This window comes from Perca flavescens, chromosome 17 (assembly GCF_004354835.1).
Source record: "Perca flavescens isolate YP-PL-M2 chromosome 17, PFLA_1.0, whole genome shotgun sequence".
Lineage (NCBI taxonomy): Eukaryota > Metazoa > Chordata > Actinopteri > Perciformes > Percidae > Perca > Perca flavescens.
Window position 1 is genome coordinate 14339341 of NC_041347.1, and position 17476 is coordinate 14356816.

Below are 17476 nucleotides of genomic sequence, written 5' to 3' on the forward strand. Positions count from 1 at the left end.
CTTCGCTGTATACCTTATCACTCATCAAATGTGTTTAAAACACTATAAACAAATTTACCTCCTCTATGTTGCGTTGCAAGCAGCTGCCGATAAAAGTGAGAGCACATTTCACGATGCAAAATAGGATGGCGTGCGCGTTCGCGGAGCTCCTGCGCTGCGGCAGTTGCCAGGGGAGATAGGAGGGGAGGGGTTTTTATTGGCTGAAGTGGGTCTGTTGCCATGACGACGGCAAGGGGTTTGGTAGCGTTGCCGTGCGCTGTGTGATCTGCGCGCTGCGTGTATGGAGGAAGCAGCTGCTGATCTGATCTCTGACATTGTGTGAGACAGACATCTGAATAAACTGCGCACAGACGTGTCTTTAAACATACCGCACCGAGGCACGCCGTGCATGATTGTAAGTATTTGAACCTTTTTTTAATTTATCTGTAATTATATAGGGTTTGGGTAGATACGGATTGTGTTAAGAACAAGCGAAAAGTAAATGTGGTCAAGTGACTTTGCTTAGAGCAGCCAGCATGGCAGAACAAGCGACAGCATGTGGCCAGCTAGCTAATGTTAACGTTACTTCTCTCTGCTCTCCAGTCTCATATTCATAGCACCCAATCGTGGTCGTCGTTTCATATATTAATATAGAATTACTATACTATTCTAGATAGTTAAAATGTTATGCTAACGCTAGCAGTAGATTTACCTTCACTGACCCACCGAGCTACTGCTAAAGCTACTTTGCCTAACGGTGAGTGAGCTAACGTTGGTAACGTTACAGCTATCAAACCTACTCTTATTAAAGCTGAACAAATGTAGCTAACTAACCGGGGATAAGTTATTTTGTAACGAGTCCTGTGTTTCGGGAAGTGTGCAATAGCCCACGTCATTACATGTAACTTTGTATTCTCATTGTGTTAACGTTACTGGTTGTGAGTAGTCTTGGGTTTGTGGTGAGTAACGTCACCGCCTGCTTAGCATTAGCTACAAAGCATATTAGTTTTCTTTGCTAACAGCACTTTCAGTTTACGTTTTCCACTGGCTTCGGCTTTGTGTGTCACTAAATGTCTTTGGTTATCGCGTAGTTTCCCAAGTTTTAAGTTAGTAACGTTAGACAGTTATATTAAATCCTTTTTTGTTGGTTTTAATTTAAGACTCTTATATCTCTCTCAAATCTATAAATAGTTGAATATTTCATTGTATAGGCTATATCGACGGTGCCAGAGGTTGCTACACTGGGTAGCTAACGTTAAGCACATGATGTAATGGATTATCACAAGATTGTCCCAGATACAGAGTGCTCTACAAACAATGTCAGTGTAGGGAAATATCTCTGTTTAATCCAGTTGGATATACTTTATATGTTGTTGTTGTTGAATAGGTCTTCATATACTTTATGTTAGCCTATTCCACGTGTCTGGTGTTGGCTGTCTGCCCTTGTAGTCTCTCTACCTGCAGCTTGTCTGTGTTTTATTTACTGGACTGGACAAACGACATCTAAAATTCATTGTGTGCTGAGTTTTCTGGGTGTAGGCTATTTAAAAAAAGTGATAGGAAAATGTATTTTTCTTTGTGAGGTTATGATATTAATGTAGACTGACATTCTGTTCTTGCTTGACAGTTGTTAAAGCCCTACTGATAAATAGAAGACAAAGGCAACCAGAGCTTAAGGGACGAAAAAAGACAAAAAAGAAACAGATGTTGTCAATCTGCCATTATTTTATTGCCAGAATCTCCATGGTCATGTTGTAGGTCAAACCATCTGTTGTCTTTGCTGTTGTTTGTAGCTCTAGCATGTATCCACTCCTGTACATGTTTTTATGTACAGAAGCCTCTGAAGGGTAAGGTCTTTTGCCTCCCAGAATAGATGAGTCTGCTAACTTTACTGACATTCGTTACTATAAATAAGAGTTGTCGTAACCAAGGGATGTGGTTATTGCTGATGTGAAAAGGCTTTAATAACTACAGGGATCTAAAGTATTGAGTTGAATTATCTTTAGTTATGCACCATCATAGGGTTATTTGAATTGCTGGAATCAGCCTTTAAGACATTGTAGTTAGCAGCATTTCTCCATGGTTTGAGGTCCTTTTCTTCCTCAGTAAGAGGTGAAATACAGGTGAACTAGGAGGCAGACTGCCCAGTCTTTGTGGCTATCATAATCTTTTTGTATGAGTCTGCTACTCACAGTGCACAGTGTTTCAAAATCTAACTGGCAGACTTGAGAATCTGATGTTTTTACTGATGATAGCTTGAAACTTAAACAACTAGTTGTTGGTATCATTTTTGTCATATAATCTTAACGGTTAACCCTGGGTATTGACGTAATGCCCTGATCGTCGCATAATTCAATGTATTGCTCCATGTCCACGTTTTGACTATACCATTACCGTAGTGGACGCCGTAGAATCAAATATATCTAAAGCTCCTCTCGAACTCCCATGAATGCCACACTTAATTATTACTCCTTGGTAATATTCGTGTCACCTTTCTGAGAAGTTGCTCCATTGTACTGTACTGATGATGACAGAACAGGAAGATGTTCCTCAGAGGATGTATGATAACAATGTGACAAAAGAGACCACCACAGCACAACAGTTGTGTTAAGTGAATTTCCTGTGTGTGTTAAAAAAGGCATTTTAGATCCAATGGTCTTCTGTTGTTTTTTTTTGTTTTGTTTTGTCTTCAGATTATAGGCTGAATATAATGTATGAAACATCTTAATAAGGAAATGGCATGGTAGTGGATTGTAGCTTATAGCAGTAACTGCTGTGTGAGTGGTGAAGAATCTTCACTTCAAAATGGTGGTGTGCCATTTAATCAGTCTTATCACAGAGTTGTGTACTCTGACCCAGGGTAAATGAAAGGTTGCGTCCTCTGCAATCCACCATGTTCTTTGTTGGTATATGAGTGACTGTGGCTTTAAGTTCATTACGAAAGCTGACCCATGTTGCAAAAACTTTTGGGATTGCTTAACACAGTCTGAACCTGGTTTCTAATGGATTGGCTAAACAGAAAAGCTCAAAGCTTTATTACCTACTGTTCCCCGAACACCCTGTAATTACTAAGTCATTTTTGACTTTGATTTTACTTTCTTTTTTTTCTTTCTTTTTTAAATTGTTGTAATGGAAGAGGTTAAATAGTTAGATGATTGGCAGAAAAAGGAAGTTGAAGGCCTTTGTTCACTTGACGTACTGTTTTCCCATAATTATATTGTTGTGTGCATAATATTGCAGCGTTTTACAAATTCATAGTGGAAAATGATTTCAGCATAACACAGCATGTGTTGTAAAGGCGGTGAAAGTAGACCATCGTTACTCGCTGCTTTAGTGTAAGTAGTGAGCCAAAGAAAGTCTTAATAGGCGGTTTTATTATTATTTTTTTTATAAAGAATGTGTGGATCTCCTTTTACATTCCAATATGATGGCCTTGTTAAATTTAACAATCACATATCTCAGATCAGGGAGCTCCAGCTCTAACTGCTGACATTGGCCTGTCTGGCTTGTGGAGTTTACTGCTTTATGCAGTTTTGTGGTGGTTGGCTTGAATAATTAAAGCTGCACATGTGTGTTTCTTCACCTGCTCACCCCCTGTGTGTTTTTGAAGGAGTGATATTCCCGGGAGTTTGTAGTCTTGGGTCTGACATTTCGCTAATCAAACATAGGTGGTGGCTCTGAATTTGAGATGCAAATGTAAACGCCAGTAGAAGCTGCCTCCCTTCTTTTGTTTTCCTGTCCTGTTCCGACTACTTATAACTTGTCTTTTTGTGATGTTTCACATCATGTAGAGATCAGGGTACATCTCCATGGCATCCATTTGTATCCCCTATGCTTCCGACTTTACAGCTGTCACTATTTTACAAACTAGGCTCAGTGTATTGAAGGTAATGTCATGGCATCAACAAAAAGCCAGAGCCGGTTGAGATCTGGTTCTGCATACCTAAAAATACATCGTTTGAATGTAAATATTTTGAGTTTCTACCTCAGTTTTTCCTTCATAAGCCTGCCTCTGCGTGTGTGTGTGTGTATTTACAGAAGTTGCATATGGGCAATGTGTGTATTCCTGTTGTGGCGCCCCTCTGTCTACTCCAGTTATTGTTTTACAACTCTTGATTGGTCACAGTGGTTATGCACTGACTCTATAGTGCGCAGACCCCCCTTTCCTCCTTTTCTTCCCTGCCCCTCTCTAACCCCCTGACTGTCCCTGTGCCTGTCTCATGTCTGACGGGGTGGACGCAGGACGCAGCCCGTTAGGGCCAGCCTCATTGAAAGCAACACGGAAGTGACCGGTTTCTTGATTGAGAAAAAGGTAGAGGAAAGCAAGGCTGTGTCCCAATGGCTCTTTGTCTCGTCACCCCTGACAGAATTAAAGGGATTTATTTATTTATTTAATTGATTGCAGCATGACAACAACGACTCTGGCTGACCATCTTGTGTGCAAATTATCAGGATCTTCTAGGATCTATGGAGCTGAATGGGGATTGCATTGTCAGTTTACCAAAATTGTGTTACCAGTGCCAACCATGAATGGTGCCACCGAACTGTAAACAATTTAGTGTTCAGTTGTAATACAGTATTGTCATTAGAACAGCACTGGTAAAGGGGAAACATGTAAACTGATGCACCATGTGAATCAGAGTTTAATACTGGGCTGTGTACTTGAAACAGCTCAATCCATGAATAAGCACGCAGCTCAGTTTACTAGAGCTTACTAGAGCTTTGCTATTTTTAAAAGTCCTACTTTATCATCAGCTCACCATGGTTACTTGTTGCAAAATAAAAAAAGTTTGTTGAAACTTTTAAAGTAAACTTCATTGGAGCAGGAGATGTAAGAGAGGCCATGCACTTGTGTGGCAACAAAACGTGTGTATGCATTCTTTATAGTAAGTCAAATAAAAACTTGTTTGATGTTGTACCCTGAATTATTGTAACTAATTAGCTCTCGGTTGTATTGTGAAAGTCTGGATGCTATAAAATTTCATTTTGTTTGCACTGCATATTTAAAACTTTTCTCATACTGAGAGTTGGTACAAATAGGCCTATGAGAAATGTTCTTATGGGTCTATTTGTTTCAAGACATTAAACCTAGACGCTTAGGAAAAGTTTGCTTATTTTGTTACTTTGTAAAAAAAGAAATTAAAGTAAAAAAAAAAAAAAAAGTAATATTTCGGCACTGAAACTCAGGTATTGTATTAGTGCTAATTAAGAAAGATTTTAAATTGTTCCTTTTTTGTTTTTTTGTGCCTTGTTACCCCAAAATGTGAATATTTTAGAAGCTGCTGATGTTGAATCAACAGAAGTAAGTGAAAGACAAATAGAAGAGGCTGTGATGTAAGATATAGCAAACCTTGCCAAAAGAAGTAAACTTGTTGCCGATCTTCATGTTATAATACCGTTAATCACTGCTTGAATTCACTTCAGTTGATTTACGCCAGAAGCTTCAGTAAATATTTTTATTCTTTGAAAGCAAGGTACTTCCAGCTGTCTTCATGCTGTTTTCTCTGGCCATGTGTTCCCACTGTATTTGACGTGGATACCTATGAAGGAGTTCATTAGTTTGCTGTGATTCAGGATTGAAGGCTTTTGTCACTTGGATTTCCTGCAGGGCCTTACTGGTGAACTCGGTTTTCTCTTGTACACAAAACTTCATTTGCAAATACAGGAGTAGACCGGTTTACATGGGAGGTACTGTAATCTCACACAGCACATTACTGGAAGGGCTCATGTTGAGTCTTCAACTGAACTGTTGAAGCCACATTCATTGTGCCTTCAAAAATATAGAATCTTAAACAAAATCGCCTTTTTTTTTGAAGAATGTATTAGAAGGATTTGGGCCCTAATGTAAAAGCAAATAGGCAATTAGTGCTGCTTTAGATTTTTAAAAGAGTATGAGATTGTTGCGTATTTTGTGTTGAGTGTTTGTACACTGAACTCAGCCACATGACCCAAGAGATAAGGTTTCAGTGTTGGCTGGGGGCTGGCATGTACTTTTGAAGGCCTCACCTCTGTTGACAGTCAAAGTGCAGTCCTGTGTGTTTGAGTTTAAAATCGCCGTGTGAAGTTAATGTATCTGATGAACATCACAATATCCATTGTTTTGTTGGCTTGTTTTTTTCCCTGACTGTTAAGTGATTGCATTAGTCAATGCATTAGGTTTCGACTTGTTTGTCAGCAGACCATAAGGTACATGCTGGTGGAGTTCAGAGATGGCCAGAGTAAATACTGCTGCTTCAGTGGACCCTGCCTCTCGCCGCTCGAGTCCACTGTTTTGGTGTTGAGCGGGCCTAGCTGTCTCTGGGTGAAGTCTGAATTTGTTTTCTGAAAATGAACTTCCTCAACAGGCAGGAGGTGTTTCCTTTCCTCCCGGTCCTGTGTTTAAAACTGTGAGGTGAATACTGAGCACTTCTGAAACATGACTAGAGCAAAAACAACTGCTCCTTTGTATGAGCCGGGTGTGGGGCCAATTGTGATGCTTTGTGCAAGCTTTTTAATTCGCTTTCACCTCGGGCACTGAGTAGATCGTTTTAATCCATTGAGTAGTTTGATTTGAAAATGTATCATTTAGACGTGCTTTAACAGTAGCCTGATTAGGCTTCACGTTAATGGATGCTTTATTTGTTATGACATAATTTGACCCTCCCATTTAAAAATTTGGAATAGTGTTTGTCTCTCTCTCTCTCTCTCTCTGGATCTGGCTCTGGCTCTGGCTCTTCCACTCTAACTCAGCCCCCCTTTGTCTCATTCACATTTTTAGAGCTGCAGCCAGACTGGGTAGTCCCCTAAATATCAGTTAGGGTTTCAAATAACAGCCCTCGCCATGGGGCTTTGGAACACACCTTTGTGTATCTGTGACAGAGGTGTAACTGGTTTGTGTCAACTGGTTTATTTCTTTTGAGGAGGGTGTGCATGAGTACATCTGTGCATTAACTCAGAGCAGTTGCATACATGATCTCTGCAGTTTTTGTTCTGAAATCTGTTACTTACATAAAAACGATAAGTTTGTATGTAATTTTATTTTACCGAACAAACAGCTTTTTGGTGCATGGAATTGGTATTATAAAGTATGCCTTAGTGGCACTTAGTCAGTACTGCCATGGCATCCAGGTTGGCTGTGGCCTATGCCACTGCTCTTTGTCAGACAGGTTTGTGGAGAACAGCAGCAGACTGCTGGCCTCAGCATATTCCGCCTGTATTGATCTCCCCACATTAGCTCTCTCTTCATGCACAGACATGAGCACAATTGCTTCCCTTACAACATTGGCTGCCGTGGCAACTGAGTCCTGATCGTGAGATCTGTTCCAGAAAACATCTCAAACCAGTACCTCTTCATTTTGATGCTGCTATCATCTCCTTTGCATACCCTCGTACATATTTGACACATCAATGGCTTGATTTGCCACTTAAAGCCATCTCCATATGTCTTTGTGTATTTTTGAATGGGCTAAGTGCTTAACAGGATAAAAGAGCAGTTTGAAGGGGGGTGGTGGTGGTGGGGGAGATGTGCCTTGGCACCTGCTGTTAGTGCCTGCCGGTTTGCACATGAATATGATGAGGCTTGCGGTGCGCGGGCTATTTTAACTTGCAGATGAGCCACCAGGTCAGCACCATTGTAGCTTTGGTGTATTTTTAAGGATGCTGCAGTCAACAGGCCAGTCTGGCTTATTAGCTCCCTCACCCCTCTCCACACTAGCATCCCATTATTCATTGCAATCCCAGTAGCCTCTCTTTGATGCCTTTTCATAAGCGCAGTGATAACTGCGATCATTGCAACAGCAGTGGACAGTGGTAATTGACCAGCTGCAGTCACTTCCTTGCCTTGCATCCAGCCAAACACTTCCTGAGTTTGGCTGGATGCAAGGCAGCTTTCTCATCGTCCATCCTCATTCTGTTGATATTCAAATGACATCTTCTGGAGTAGCTACTCCAAAAAGGATAAGTGCTCTCTGGCACCTAAAGGGCCCAGTTGAGAGGTTATGGCTGTGAAGATGGACTAAGGTGAAGCTCTCTTGTGCTTTAAGGTTAATCAGTTGTCTGACACTTCACCTAGGCTGTGACTTCTTCTCATTTCCGTGCCACATATCTGAATCATGTTTACAGGCAGTCACTCGTAGCCTGTTGAAGAAGAAAGGACAACCATGTGGAGTGTTTACAGTTGACTCTGGCTCCAGAAAACACTTTGACTAGGCTACACCTTTTTAATCCAACGAAAGAACCCATGCAGTCAAGGCCTTTTAGGCCACACCTGGGTTGGCTTGTTCAACCTTTTATGTTTGTCATCAGCATGTATTGTAACACAGTCATGGATCTAGACTTGATTTAAACTCCCACAGCAACAGGCTAGAGTATGGCCTCATAGAACAGCCTGGGATCCTCGTCAAATGGCATCCTCACTCATCCTTTCTTTCTCTCTCTCTGGCATCAACACAAATATATAAACACTTCAAATCTGCTCTTAATTGTGCCTAAAAACATAATTTCTTTTCAAAAGCATTGGATATTTGGCCTGTGGACTAACCTAATTCAGAAAATATTTTTGGAAGGATAAATTATATTTTCCTTGTCTGTCTGCACAGTCCCCCTTTCTACTTGTAAATTCATTCAAAATATGTGTAATGCCAAGAGATAAGTTTCTGTGTTTTGGAGCAGAGGCTTTCTTTTAACACAAATGGACAGTTCTTTTGCTGCCTGACACATCTGATTGCTCTACTTTGCTGGGAGCTGTGATTCATCCTAGACTCAGGATAACTTACATGGCCTGCCTCACTACCACTGAGTCTCAGCTGGCTCACTCTCTCTGTTTTCCTCTCTCGTCTCTTGAACCCCGTTTCCACCAAACAGTCCCGTTCATGTTAGTTTTGTGTCACAGTAGAACAGTTATTTTTGCCTTTGCATTGTCAAAATGTGTTTGATTGTGCAAATAGAAGCACTTGATTCCGTCCTGTTTTTGTTTTGTTTTCATGGTCCTGTTGAGTTACCTAGCACGCTGAGTTGATAAAATAAAGGTTGGAGCTAGATACACTGCAGTCTGTGATTGGTTCAGACGTGTCTCTGCATCTGCACAGTACCGTCAGCGGTGGAAACGCAAAACAGAGTTTTTAGGTACATGTCTGTATGGTTTACCTACGGTTCTAATCTACTAAACCAGAAGTGTTTGATGGAAATGCGACTTTAGACTCTCTTACTCATTCTGTCTTTCTCTGTACTTCTATAAAAGGTTCACCCTATTGCTTTGTCCTTTCCTATGTTCACTCTGCCAGTCCCTTTTGCCTTTGGCCTGGAAAGCTCTTTGACTTCCTTTTGGTTGGTGAACAAATTGCAGAAGTATACGCGGCTCACAAGGAAATTTCAGTGGTGCTGACAAAAAAACAGAGACAATGGAGGATTGACACGCAGAATGCAGGACAAAATGTAGCTGACATGACGTCACTTACAGAGCAGACATGATGCCCTATTATGACAGAAACTTAAACGAATAAAGAATGAATTACGACCCTAGATTTACAAGTCATTCTAACCCAAAATAGGATCAGTCCACTATATGTTTATCCCCTCATTGAGAGTTGAGTGGTTATTTAGTCAATGGCCTAATGCCTCCTCCTTCCCCCTCATGTCCTCGCTGACTGGCTGGGTGTGTGTGTTTGTGTGTCCTGTCTCACCCACTGTGCAAACACTCTAGAGTTTGACCCAATTCTTATCTTATCACAGAAATGAAAACGTATGCCTATCCACCACCAATGTGCACCTTTTCCTCTCCTACCTTCCGTGGTACTCCCGTCTCGGTCCGTATCCAGCACATCCTAGACCACCCCTAACTGGGGAATCTGGTGTCCACCCACCCGGGAGCAGCAGCATTTCGTCACAGGGTGGTCGTCTGTGGCAGAGCTTGCCAGCATGGGTTATTATTTTCTTAATGTATCTATCTTGTTTGTGGGATTTTTGCTCTGCATTAAAGAGATGGCATGGTTGTCATGGTGACACCCAGGACATAAAGCTTATTGTGAGCTGAGCCAAAGAGTGATCTCTTTGTACTCTTGGCCTTACCAATCAGTTTGCAAGACCATAGCTTGCATTTTATGGTTTTACAGAGTTATTCAGATTTTTAAAGATATTTTTTGGGGCATTTTTAGGCCCTTATTGACAGGGTAGCTGAAGACATGAAAGGGGAGAGAGAGGGGGAGTGACATGCAGCAAAGGGCCGCAGGTTGAAGTCGAACCCAGGCCTGCTGCGTCGAGGAGCAAACCTCCACAAATGGGCACCCGCTCCGCCAACCGAGCCATCCGGGCGCCCAAGAGTTATTCAGATTTATTGGACACAATTTTATTTTCAAATCGGTACTTATTCACGTATTTTAGCGTGCTGAGACGTCTCTTTTTCTGTGCCTGTAATTTAAATCATAGCTCAATATTGGGCTCAACTGAACACGTTGACAGGATCATTGCTGATGGCATGCCAACAATTCTTCCTCTGAGTCCTTGTAAAATAGTAGCACTGTCTTATCAGTAAGGGTACTTGGGTGGAATTGGTTAATGATACAGAGCTTCTGGCGATATTGAATTTCCTAGTGCTGTTAAATGACTGACGACTCCTGGGCCTGTAGCCTCTTTACACTGCTTAATCTGGCATGTGACAAATTGAGACTTGATCCTGGCTGAATGCAGATCAGTCTATTAGAGCCATCCACTCGGTAAGATGGAGGCCTTCCACTCATTCCTGCAGTCATTGGATGGTTTCATGCTCATTTACACATAACCAGCAGCTGGTTCTCATCTGAAACGAGGTGGGCGTCAAGGAGTGGCGCCTTAAGTCGGTTCAGTTGCTTGAGAGGACCTCCTCGAAAGTCCTCGGCTGGAGTCAAGAGGATGGAGAGCTGAGAGCCTCTCTGTCTTCGCCAGGCGTGGAGGAAAGGGGCAGTGAGAGGGCCAGGAAGTGCAATAGAGGCAGACAGGCACAGCCGAAGGGGGCGCGCCCCCAGGGAAGACTTAGGAAAACAAGGCCAACGCCCGGGAGAGCACATCATTCCATTATGTCGCATCCAGTTATTTCATATTGCCAACTTTGTTTTGAAATCACTTCACCAACAAAAACTGTGATTTTTTTTTTTTTTTTTTTTTTTTTTTGTCTCCATGCTGTTTAACATTAACAACCTCATCTATCTTCTCTCTCCAGACCTCTTTGATTTAATGGGTCCAATCATTGGGATGTCACCAGATAAGAAAACGGAAATTCCGGGTATGCAAGAGGAGCGGACAGGGCTCAAAGGTGTTTGTGGTGTGGGGACACTGCCTGAGGCGGAGTGTGCGTCCAGTCCGCTGGCGACCAGTGTGGATCGTACTGGAGGTACTGAGGATGAGGAGCTCACTAACCTCAACTGGCTGCATGAGAACCTGCTTCAGAACTTCACTTTGGGAGGTCCGGAAGCTCAGCCCAGCGGCAGTCCCCTCTTTGACATAGAAGGAGACTACGGGTCCAGCCAGGGCCCATCGTCGTCCTCCTCGTCTTCGCCACACAGCCGAGGCAGGGAGCGGGACTCCTTGAAGTCTAAGCCCCCTTTCTCCTTTTCTCTCCTCATCTACATGGCCATTGAGCAGTCTCCCAGCAAATCTTTGCCCGTTAAAGAAATCTATGGCTGGATTCTGGAGCACTTCCCTTACTTCTCCAATGCTCCCACTGGCTGGAAGAACTCAGTTCGTCACAACTTGTCCCTGAACAAATGCTTCCGCAAGGTCGAGAGGAGTTTGGGAAAGGTAGGTTATTAAACTGTCTCCTAACTTTCATGCACTTCACACAAGATTTAAACGTAGAAAACTGCACTGTTTAGATCATGCTTCTGGAAACAGTTGTCATCAGATCGTTTGATGATGTAAAATTAAAATTTCCATAGGCCAAAATGTGTCTCCTTTGTTTAGCAAAACACTGTTTGTGAACAGTGTGTCGCAGTGTGGCAGTGTCCGGGACTGTAACACAGCCGCGGGGACCTCCTGACTCTGCTGCGATAAGGCTGGAATACAGTCAAGGTCACATATACTCCTTTTTGAGGAAATGCAAACACGGCAGACTAAGATAGGACTTTATCTCCTGAAGCACTACACAGTGGTGCAACTGTTTGAACCAGGGAGAAAAGCACCCAGTAGGTAGCAAATTTGACCTGCAGTGCAGGGATGAGTTTATAGGAAGAATCTTTGTCAGCCTGGTCCTGGCAGAGTAACGTCTGACTCATGCTCATTTGTGTTTGTGTTAAAAAAAAGAAAGAGAGAAGTTGTCCTCATATGCGCATGCTTGTGATAAAAGGATAGACCCATTCTGCATATTCAGCACAAACCTTTGTGTGAACTGAAAGGGAGAGGAGTAAAATGTTAGTTGTGAAATTGTTCATTTACTTCCTAATGGTTGCGATTTTCATTTAGCTTTCTAACCTTTTTCATTGAAAATGTGGTTAGCGACATGAAAAGGTACAGAAATGAGCAAAACAGGTAGCTCTAAATAAGCAGGCCTCAAAGTTAAAGTTCAGGAGTTCAACACGCATTAAGTCAGTTTATCTGCTTTATCAAGACTGGGCAGGTGGTTTGATCAGTTTTGATTGACAGTGGCTTGGTAACATAAGCAAACAACCCCAAAGCTATCATCAGACTTTCATTCAAATGTTGCTAAATGCGGCTAGTAATACTCTTTAAGCTTTTTAGTTTATCTTCATAGTTTGCATGTGTTGTGCAAGTTTTGGAGAGTAGCAGGAAGGTTTCTATCTGTGTCAGACCCAACCTTATTTGCATGTTACTATACTGATCCAGGGAGCGTCACGATGGGAGACATATAGAGCTCCAGTATGAGTTCAGACTTGTGACCGGTAGAGCCCGTGGTGCCAAGTCTGTGCCTGGTAAGACCTCATATTTTCCCACCGTGGGAGAGGATGGCTGTTAGCACTCAGCTAGTACTGTAGCAACATGGTGCGCTGCAGAACGCTCAGCATGCAGGTGCACAGCGTGACCCCTTCGTCTGCTGAGACACCAGCACCAGTTTCACATGACACTGGCTGGTGGTTTCCGTTGCCATGGAAACATTTCCTTCTTCCTGCATCAGCGCTGGTTGGTAATCTGAGTCAAGGTTATTCTTCTCCCTCCCTCCCTCCCTCACTCTACTCTTCTCCCCAACTGGGCAATACGCCGCCATCAGATAAAGTGACGTTAACACACTCCCGCACACATCACCAACAGACAAATTCGTTCCTCACACAGTGCTGTGGAGCAGCTATTTCCTCCTTTTGTTGAAGCTGTTTAGGAATTCTTAGTTATGCATTTTCTTTTTTTTCCCCACTGCTTTGTTTATGATTTGATGCCATTTGGGCAAAATGAGACTTACTGTAATGGAACTTGACACATCACTATGCTGCTTTCAATGCAATCTAATGTATGCAGTGCTCACAGATTTTGGCTGCCCATTGACAAATAATTCTGTGGAATTAAAAAGGTAAAAAAAAAAATATATATTTGAATATTAAAACCTTTTCAAATATTCTGCTGACCAACAGATGGTAGTGTTAACGGGCAAAGAAGCGTTTTTGAAGAAGATTTTTCTTATTTTGTAACCTGGGCTAGAAGTTTGACTGTCGCTGCTCTTTCCTACAGACCAATGGAAAAGGTTCTCTTTGGTGTGTTGACCCGGAGTACCGCCCCAACCTGATCCAAGCCCTTAAGAAGCAGCACTTCCCTGCCGCACATGCCTTCTGCACACCACCCGCCTCCCCACCCAGGTAAACTGTCATCAGTCAGTCACTCTCTGGATGTTGTGAATTATGAGTTTGTAATGTGTGTTGCAGGACGTTGTTGTCAACTGGCACACCACCTTAGCCAAATCAGTATTGCGTATTCCATTTACTCATTGGACTTGGCATTGTTAATGAAGCATATCATAAGAGGTTTTTCTTTTGTTTTAGTGGTCTGTATTTCTATTCATTTGACATTCAATCCATTCGATCTTTTGGCTCCTTAATGGCTGTTTCTGGTTGTATTTAAATGTCATTTAGTGGTGCAGTTTTGCAGTTTGTCTCAAAGTTTTTGAATTGCCTTGTTGCTGAAATGTGCCATGTAAATAAACTTGCCTTGCCTTTAAATAACTGAAAGTTTTGAAGAGTCACATTTGACTTTTCTTTACCTCTCCTTTGCAAACTCCAAATCTGATCCTTCATGTTTTTTGTTTACCTTCTGCAGTGCCTCCTCACCCCCTCGCCATCTCTTTCTACAAGGCTGCTCATTCAAAGGTGAGACCGAAGCAAACATATCTCAGTTTTTCAGTTTGGATATGTACTTTAAAAGCCGATTCAAATCAGTGCAGTTTTTTAAGCTTGTGTTTGTGCAGTATTTTGATTATTTTGCCTGTTCACATTTCAGTCCCAGGACATTCAGCATCACTGTGCTTGTATCCTCAACTCTTGGTTTGATTTGTTGCTTTTGAGTCATTGATGCCTCATGTAGACCATAATGTTGAGAGCTCCCAGTCAATGTATCAGCCTCCTCTTTTCCCCCTCATCTGCCTCTTGGATTTGTAACCTTGACGACAGGCAGAGGTTCTGCTGGTGCTGAGTGTCGAGCACTCAGTCTCACTGTAATCATTAATAATTTAGAGCCCCAGAAGTGAGCTATGAGGCTTTTAGACACTTTGTCAGGTCTGAAAAGATCGGATGCAATATCAGTGGCTTCCATTCATCCTCTGGTTTGTTTTCGATAAACCTTCTCCATATGCAATCCATTAAGTAAGCATCGATTGGAACACTATGTCTCTAGTTTAAATTATTGAAGTAACCCAGTCCTCCCAGTCCTAGCAGAGATGCCATGCTACCATGATTTCACACCTTAGGACTGACCATCATGCATGTTCTCTCCTCTTCCAGAGTCTGACATTGATGCTGCCACTGCCATGATGCTCTTAAACTCTGCCCCTGGGCACCACGTTGACCCATGTAAGAGAATCCACAAGCAGCCATACTGTCACCCATTCTTCCAACTCTTTGTCTCCTACCTGTGACATACCTCCCTGCCATTGCTTACGTCTTCATTTATTTTATGTGCTTTAATTTGTGTTGCATACCTGTTCTTACACACAAAATGTTGGTTCTTGCTCAGGAAAGGTTTCAAGAACATTACTTGTACCGGATTGGCTACAATATTTCCTGCAGACATTCTTTTAAAGACATATCAAAGGAATAGTTCAACATTTAGAAAACACTTGAGCCAGCACCCGGTAAGCTTACTTTAGCACAAAGACTGGAAATTGGGGGGGGAGACGGACTGTTAGCCTGGCTGTGTTCAAATGTGACCGCCTTCCCCCCACCACCAGAAAACGAATGAGCATATTTCCCAAAATGTTGAACTATACCTTTTTAACACATGATTTATTCTAAAATGTTTTTGGAGAATATTACGCCAACTTAGGTCAGTTTGAGAAAGTGTTTTAGTGTAGGGTCTTTCTAAGGTAAATCACTAATTTCATGTGTTTTTTAAAATGTGTCAAGTTCAGATTTTTTTCTAATCAAATTTATTAGCTTTTATTGCTTATATTTTAAATTATTTAGCCTGTACTTAATTAGTTTGATTCAGTGACTGCTGAAGCCTCTAAGGATAATTGTAGTGTGATTGAGTTTTACCAATATTTGTACTTTTCCCCGTCAATGGTCTGCTTTAACATGCATGAAGCAAGATATTTTTAGATTAGGTTTTCCCTCTTGGGCTGAGACAAGTCTCACTTCTGCTTTATACTTGTAAACAAAGCGAGCTGAAGCAACAGTATGAGTTTTAATGTGTCTGGCTTTTTCTTGTTTGCTGGTTTACTGTAAAGTTAAATTAGGATTTACTTAGTGTCAGTCACAACCTATTTTAAGTCAACTGAAGCGAGACACTCAGTCTGTAAAAATGAGTTTTTTGTGACATGCAATGTTAAGAGCATTTGTCACGTTGAATATGTAAAAGATGTGTAAAATATCTTTTTTTTTTTTTTTTTTTTTTTTTTAAGATTATTTTTTGGGCATTTTAGGCCTTTAATTATAGGACAGCTGAAGAAGTGAAAGGGGAGAGAGAGGGGGAATGACATGCAGCAAAGGTCCGCAGGCTGGAATTGAACCCGGGTCCGCTGCGTCGAGGTGTAAACCTCTACACATGGCCGCCCGCTCTACCAACTGAGCTATCTGGGCGCCGTAAAATATCTTTTTTTGAATTTAAATGTATCCTCATCACTCTTTTCATCTTCTGCTCTCCACAGGCAATTCTGACAGCCCGCTGGACCTCTCCCGACCCGACTCGGTCCTGGTGAGCAGTGATCCAAAGCAGGACCACAACTACAGCAGCGTAGCCCTGCAGCGCTGCTCCTCCCGCTCCTCCTCTTCGTCTCTTTCCTCCCTGGACGAAGGAGGCTGCGACCGCAGGCAGTCCCACCGCGCCGGCAGCGAGGGCTTCCACAGTGACGAGGACTCCGACCTCTGGGACGAGAGGGGCGTCCACCAGACGACGTCTCGACGTCCGCCCGCCATCAAGTGGCCCGCCGGTAAGAGGGCACGACGCGAGGTGAAGCCAGAGCTGGATGAAGAGCTAAAGGAAGCCGCTGGCTCCTTGCTGCACCTCGCTGGTATACGCAGCTGCACAGAGGGCTCCAAACGCACTGTCAAGAGCACAAAACTTAACAGGAAATGAAGATTATTTTTGCCCCCCCCAATCAGACTCCGGACCCTGTGAACCCTAACCTATGACCCCTGATCGTGTGTCCCAGTGTGCCTCCTTCTCCTTATCTGATCGTTCATTGGCCATTTTGAGCCTTTTTTGTTTGGGATTATCCCTGTCCAACAAAACAAATGGCAATAGTATCGTTCACACAGGAGAACAAAGCCATATAGAGACTTTTGTAACTCGGGGGTGACTGCTGGGGCTGGGTTTGGGCTATGGAGAACCATCAAGAAACCTATCCAAAATGACCTGCCTGCTTCTATTGGATTAGAAGATTGTGATTCAAGAATTTTATTCTGAAAGACAAAACGGGAAAAGCTGAAGGTTTTATAACTCAAAGCGTTGCATGCTTCCTCCTCAAACCTGTATCCTCTTCCAAGTGAATCTATTTATGAAGCGAATGAGTGCATGTTTGTAACAGACAAAACCTAACCTCCTGGTGTTATAAGTTTCTCCTTTTAGTGCTAAAGAAAGAAAAGAAAAAAAGCCACTGTTTTGAAAGAAATTCTTGTTCCATGAATCCTCTTGTAAGAGAGATGCAATAATTAATCCACAACCTTAACTTTCTTTTTTTCAACTTTATTTCATGGTGGCATTTTTCAGAGTTGAGTATGTTAGTTAAACTTTACAATTAAGAGAATGAATGGAGTAGTACCATGATCTTGTAATGCGATAAACTTCTTACACATGAGCTCTGGCTCTATTTCAGGATTAGCAAGATGTGGAAATAGTATTACTCTCCCACTGCCAAATTTAGTTGCAAAGTTAGCTATACTACTTCGCTTAGTCT

General features: G+C 42.3%; 1 protein-coding gene across 2 annotated transcripts; it reads left to right on the top strand.

Moving 5' to 3' along the window:
- Positions 1-209: 209 nt before the first annotated feature.
- foxn2a (forkhead box N2a) lies at positions 210-16670 on the top strand. Of its 2 annotated transcripts, none has more exons than XM_028604072.1 (6): positions 210-394; positions 11150-11727; positions 13603-13727; positions 14185-14234; positions 14865-14933; positions 16229-16670. In XM_028604072.1, exons 2-6 carry the CDS (start codon positions 11164-11166, stop codon positions 16654-16656), a joined length of 1236 nt encoding a protein of 411 aa, XP_028459873.1. In that variant the 5' UTR covers positions 210-394; positions 11150-11163; the 3' UTR covers positions 16657-16670. The 2 variants fall into 2 exon arrangements, with proteins under 2 accessions (XP_028459873.1, XP_028459872.1); XM_028604071.1 differs by lacking the exon at positions 210-394 and adding an exon at positions 614-736.
- Positions 16671-17476: the final 806 nt, after the last annotated feature.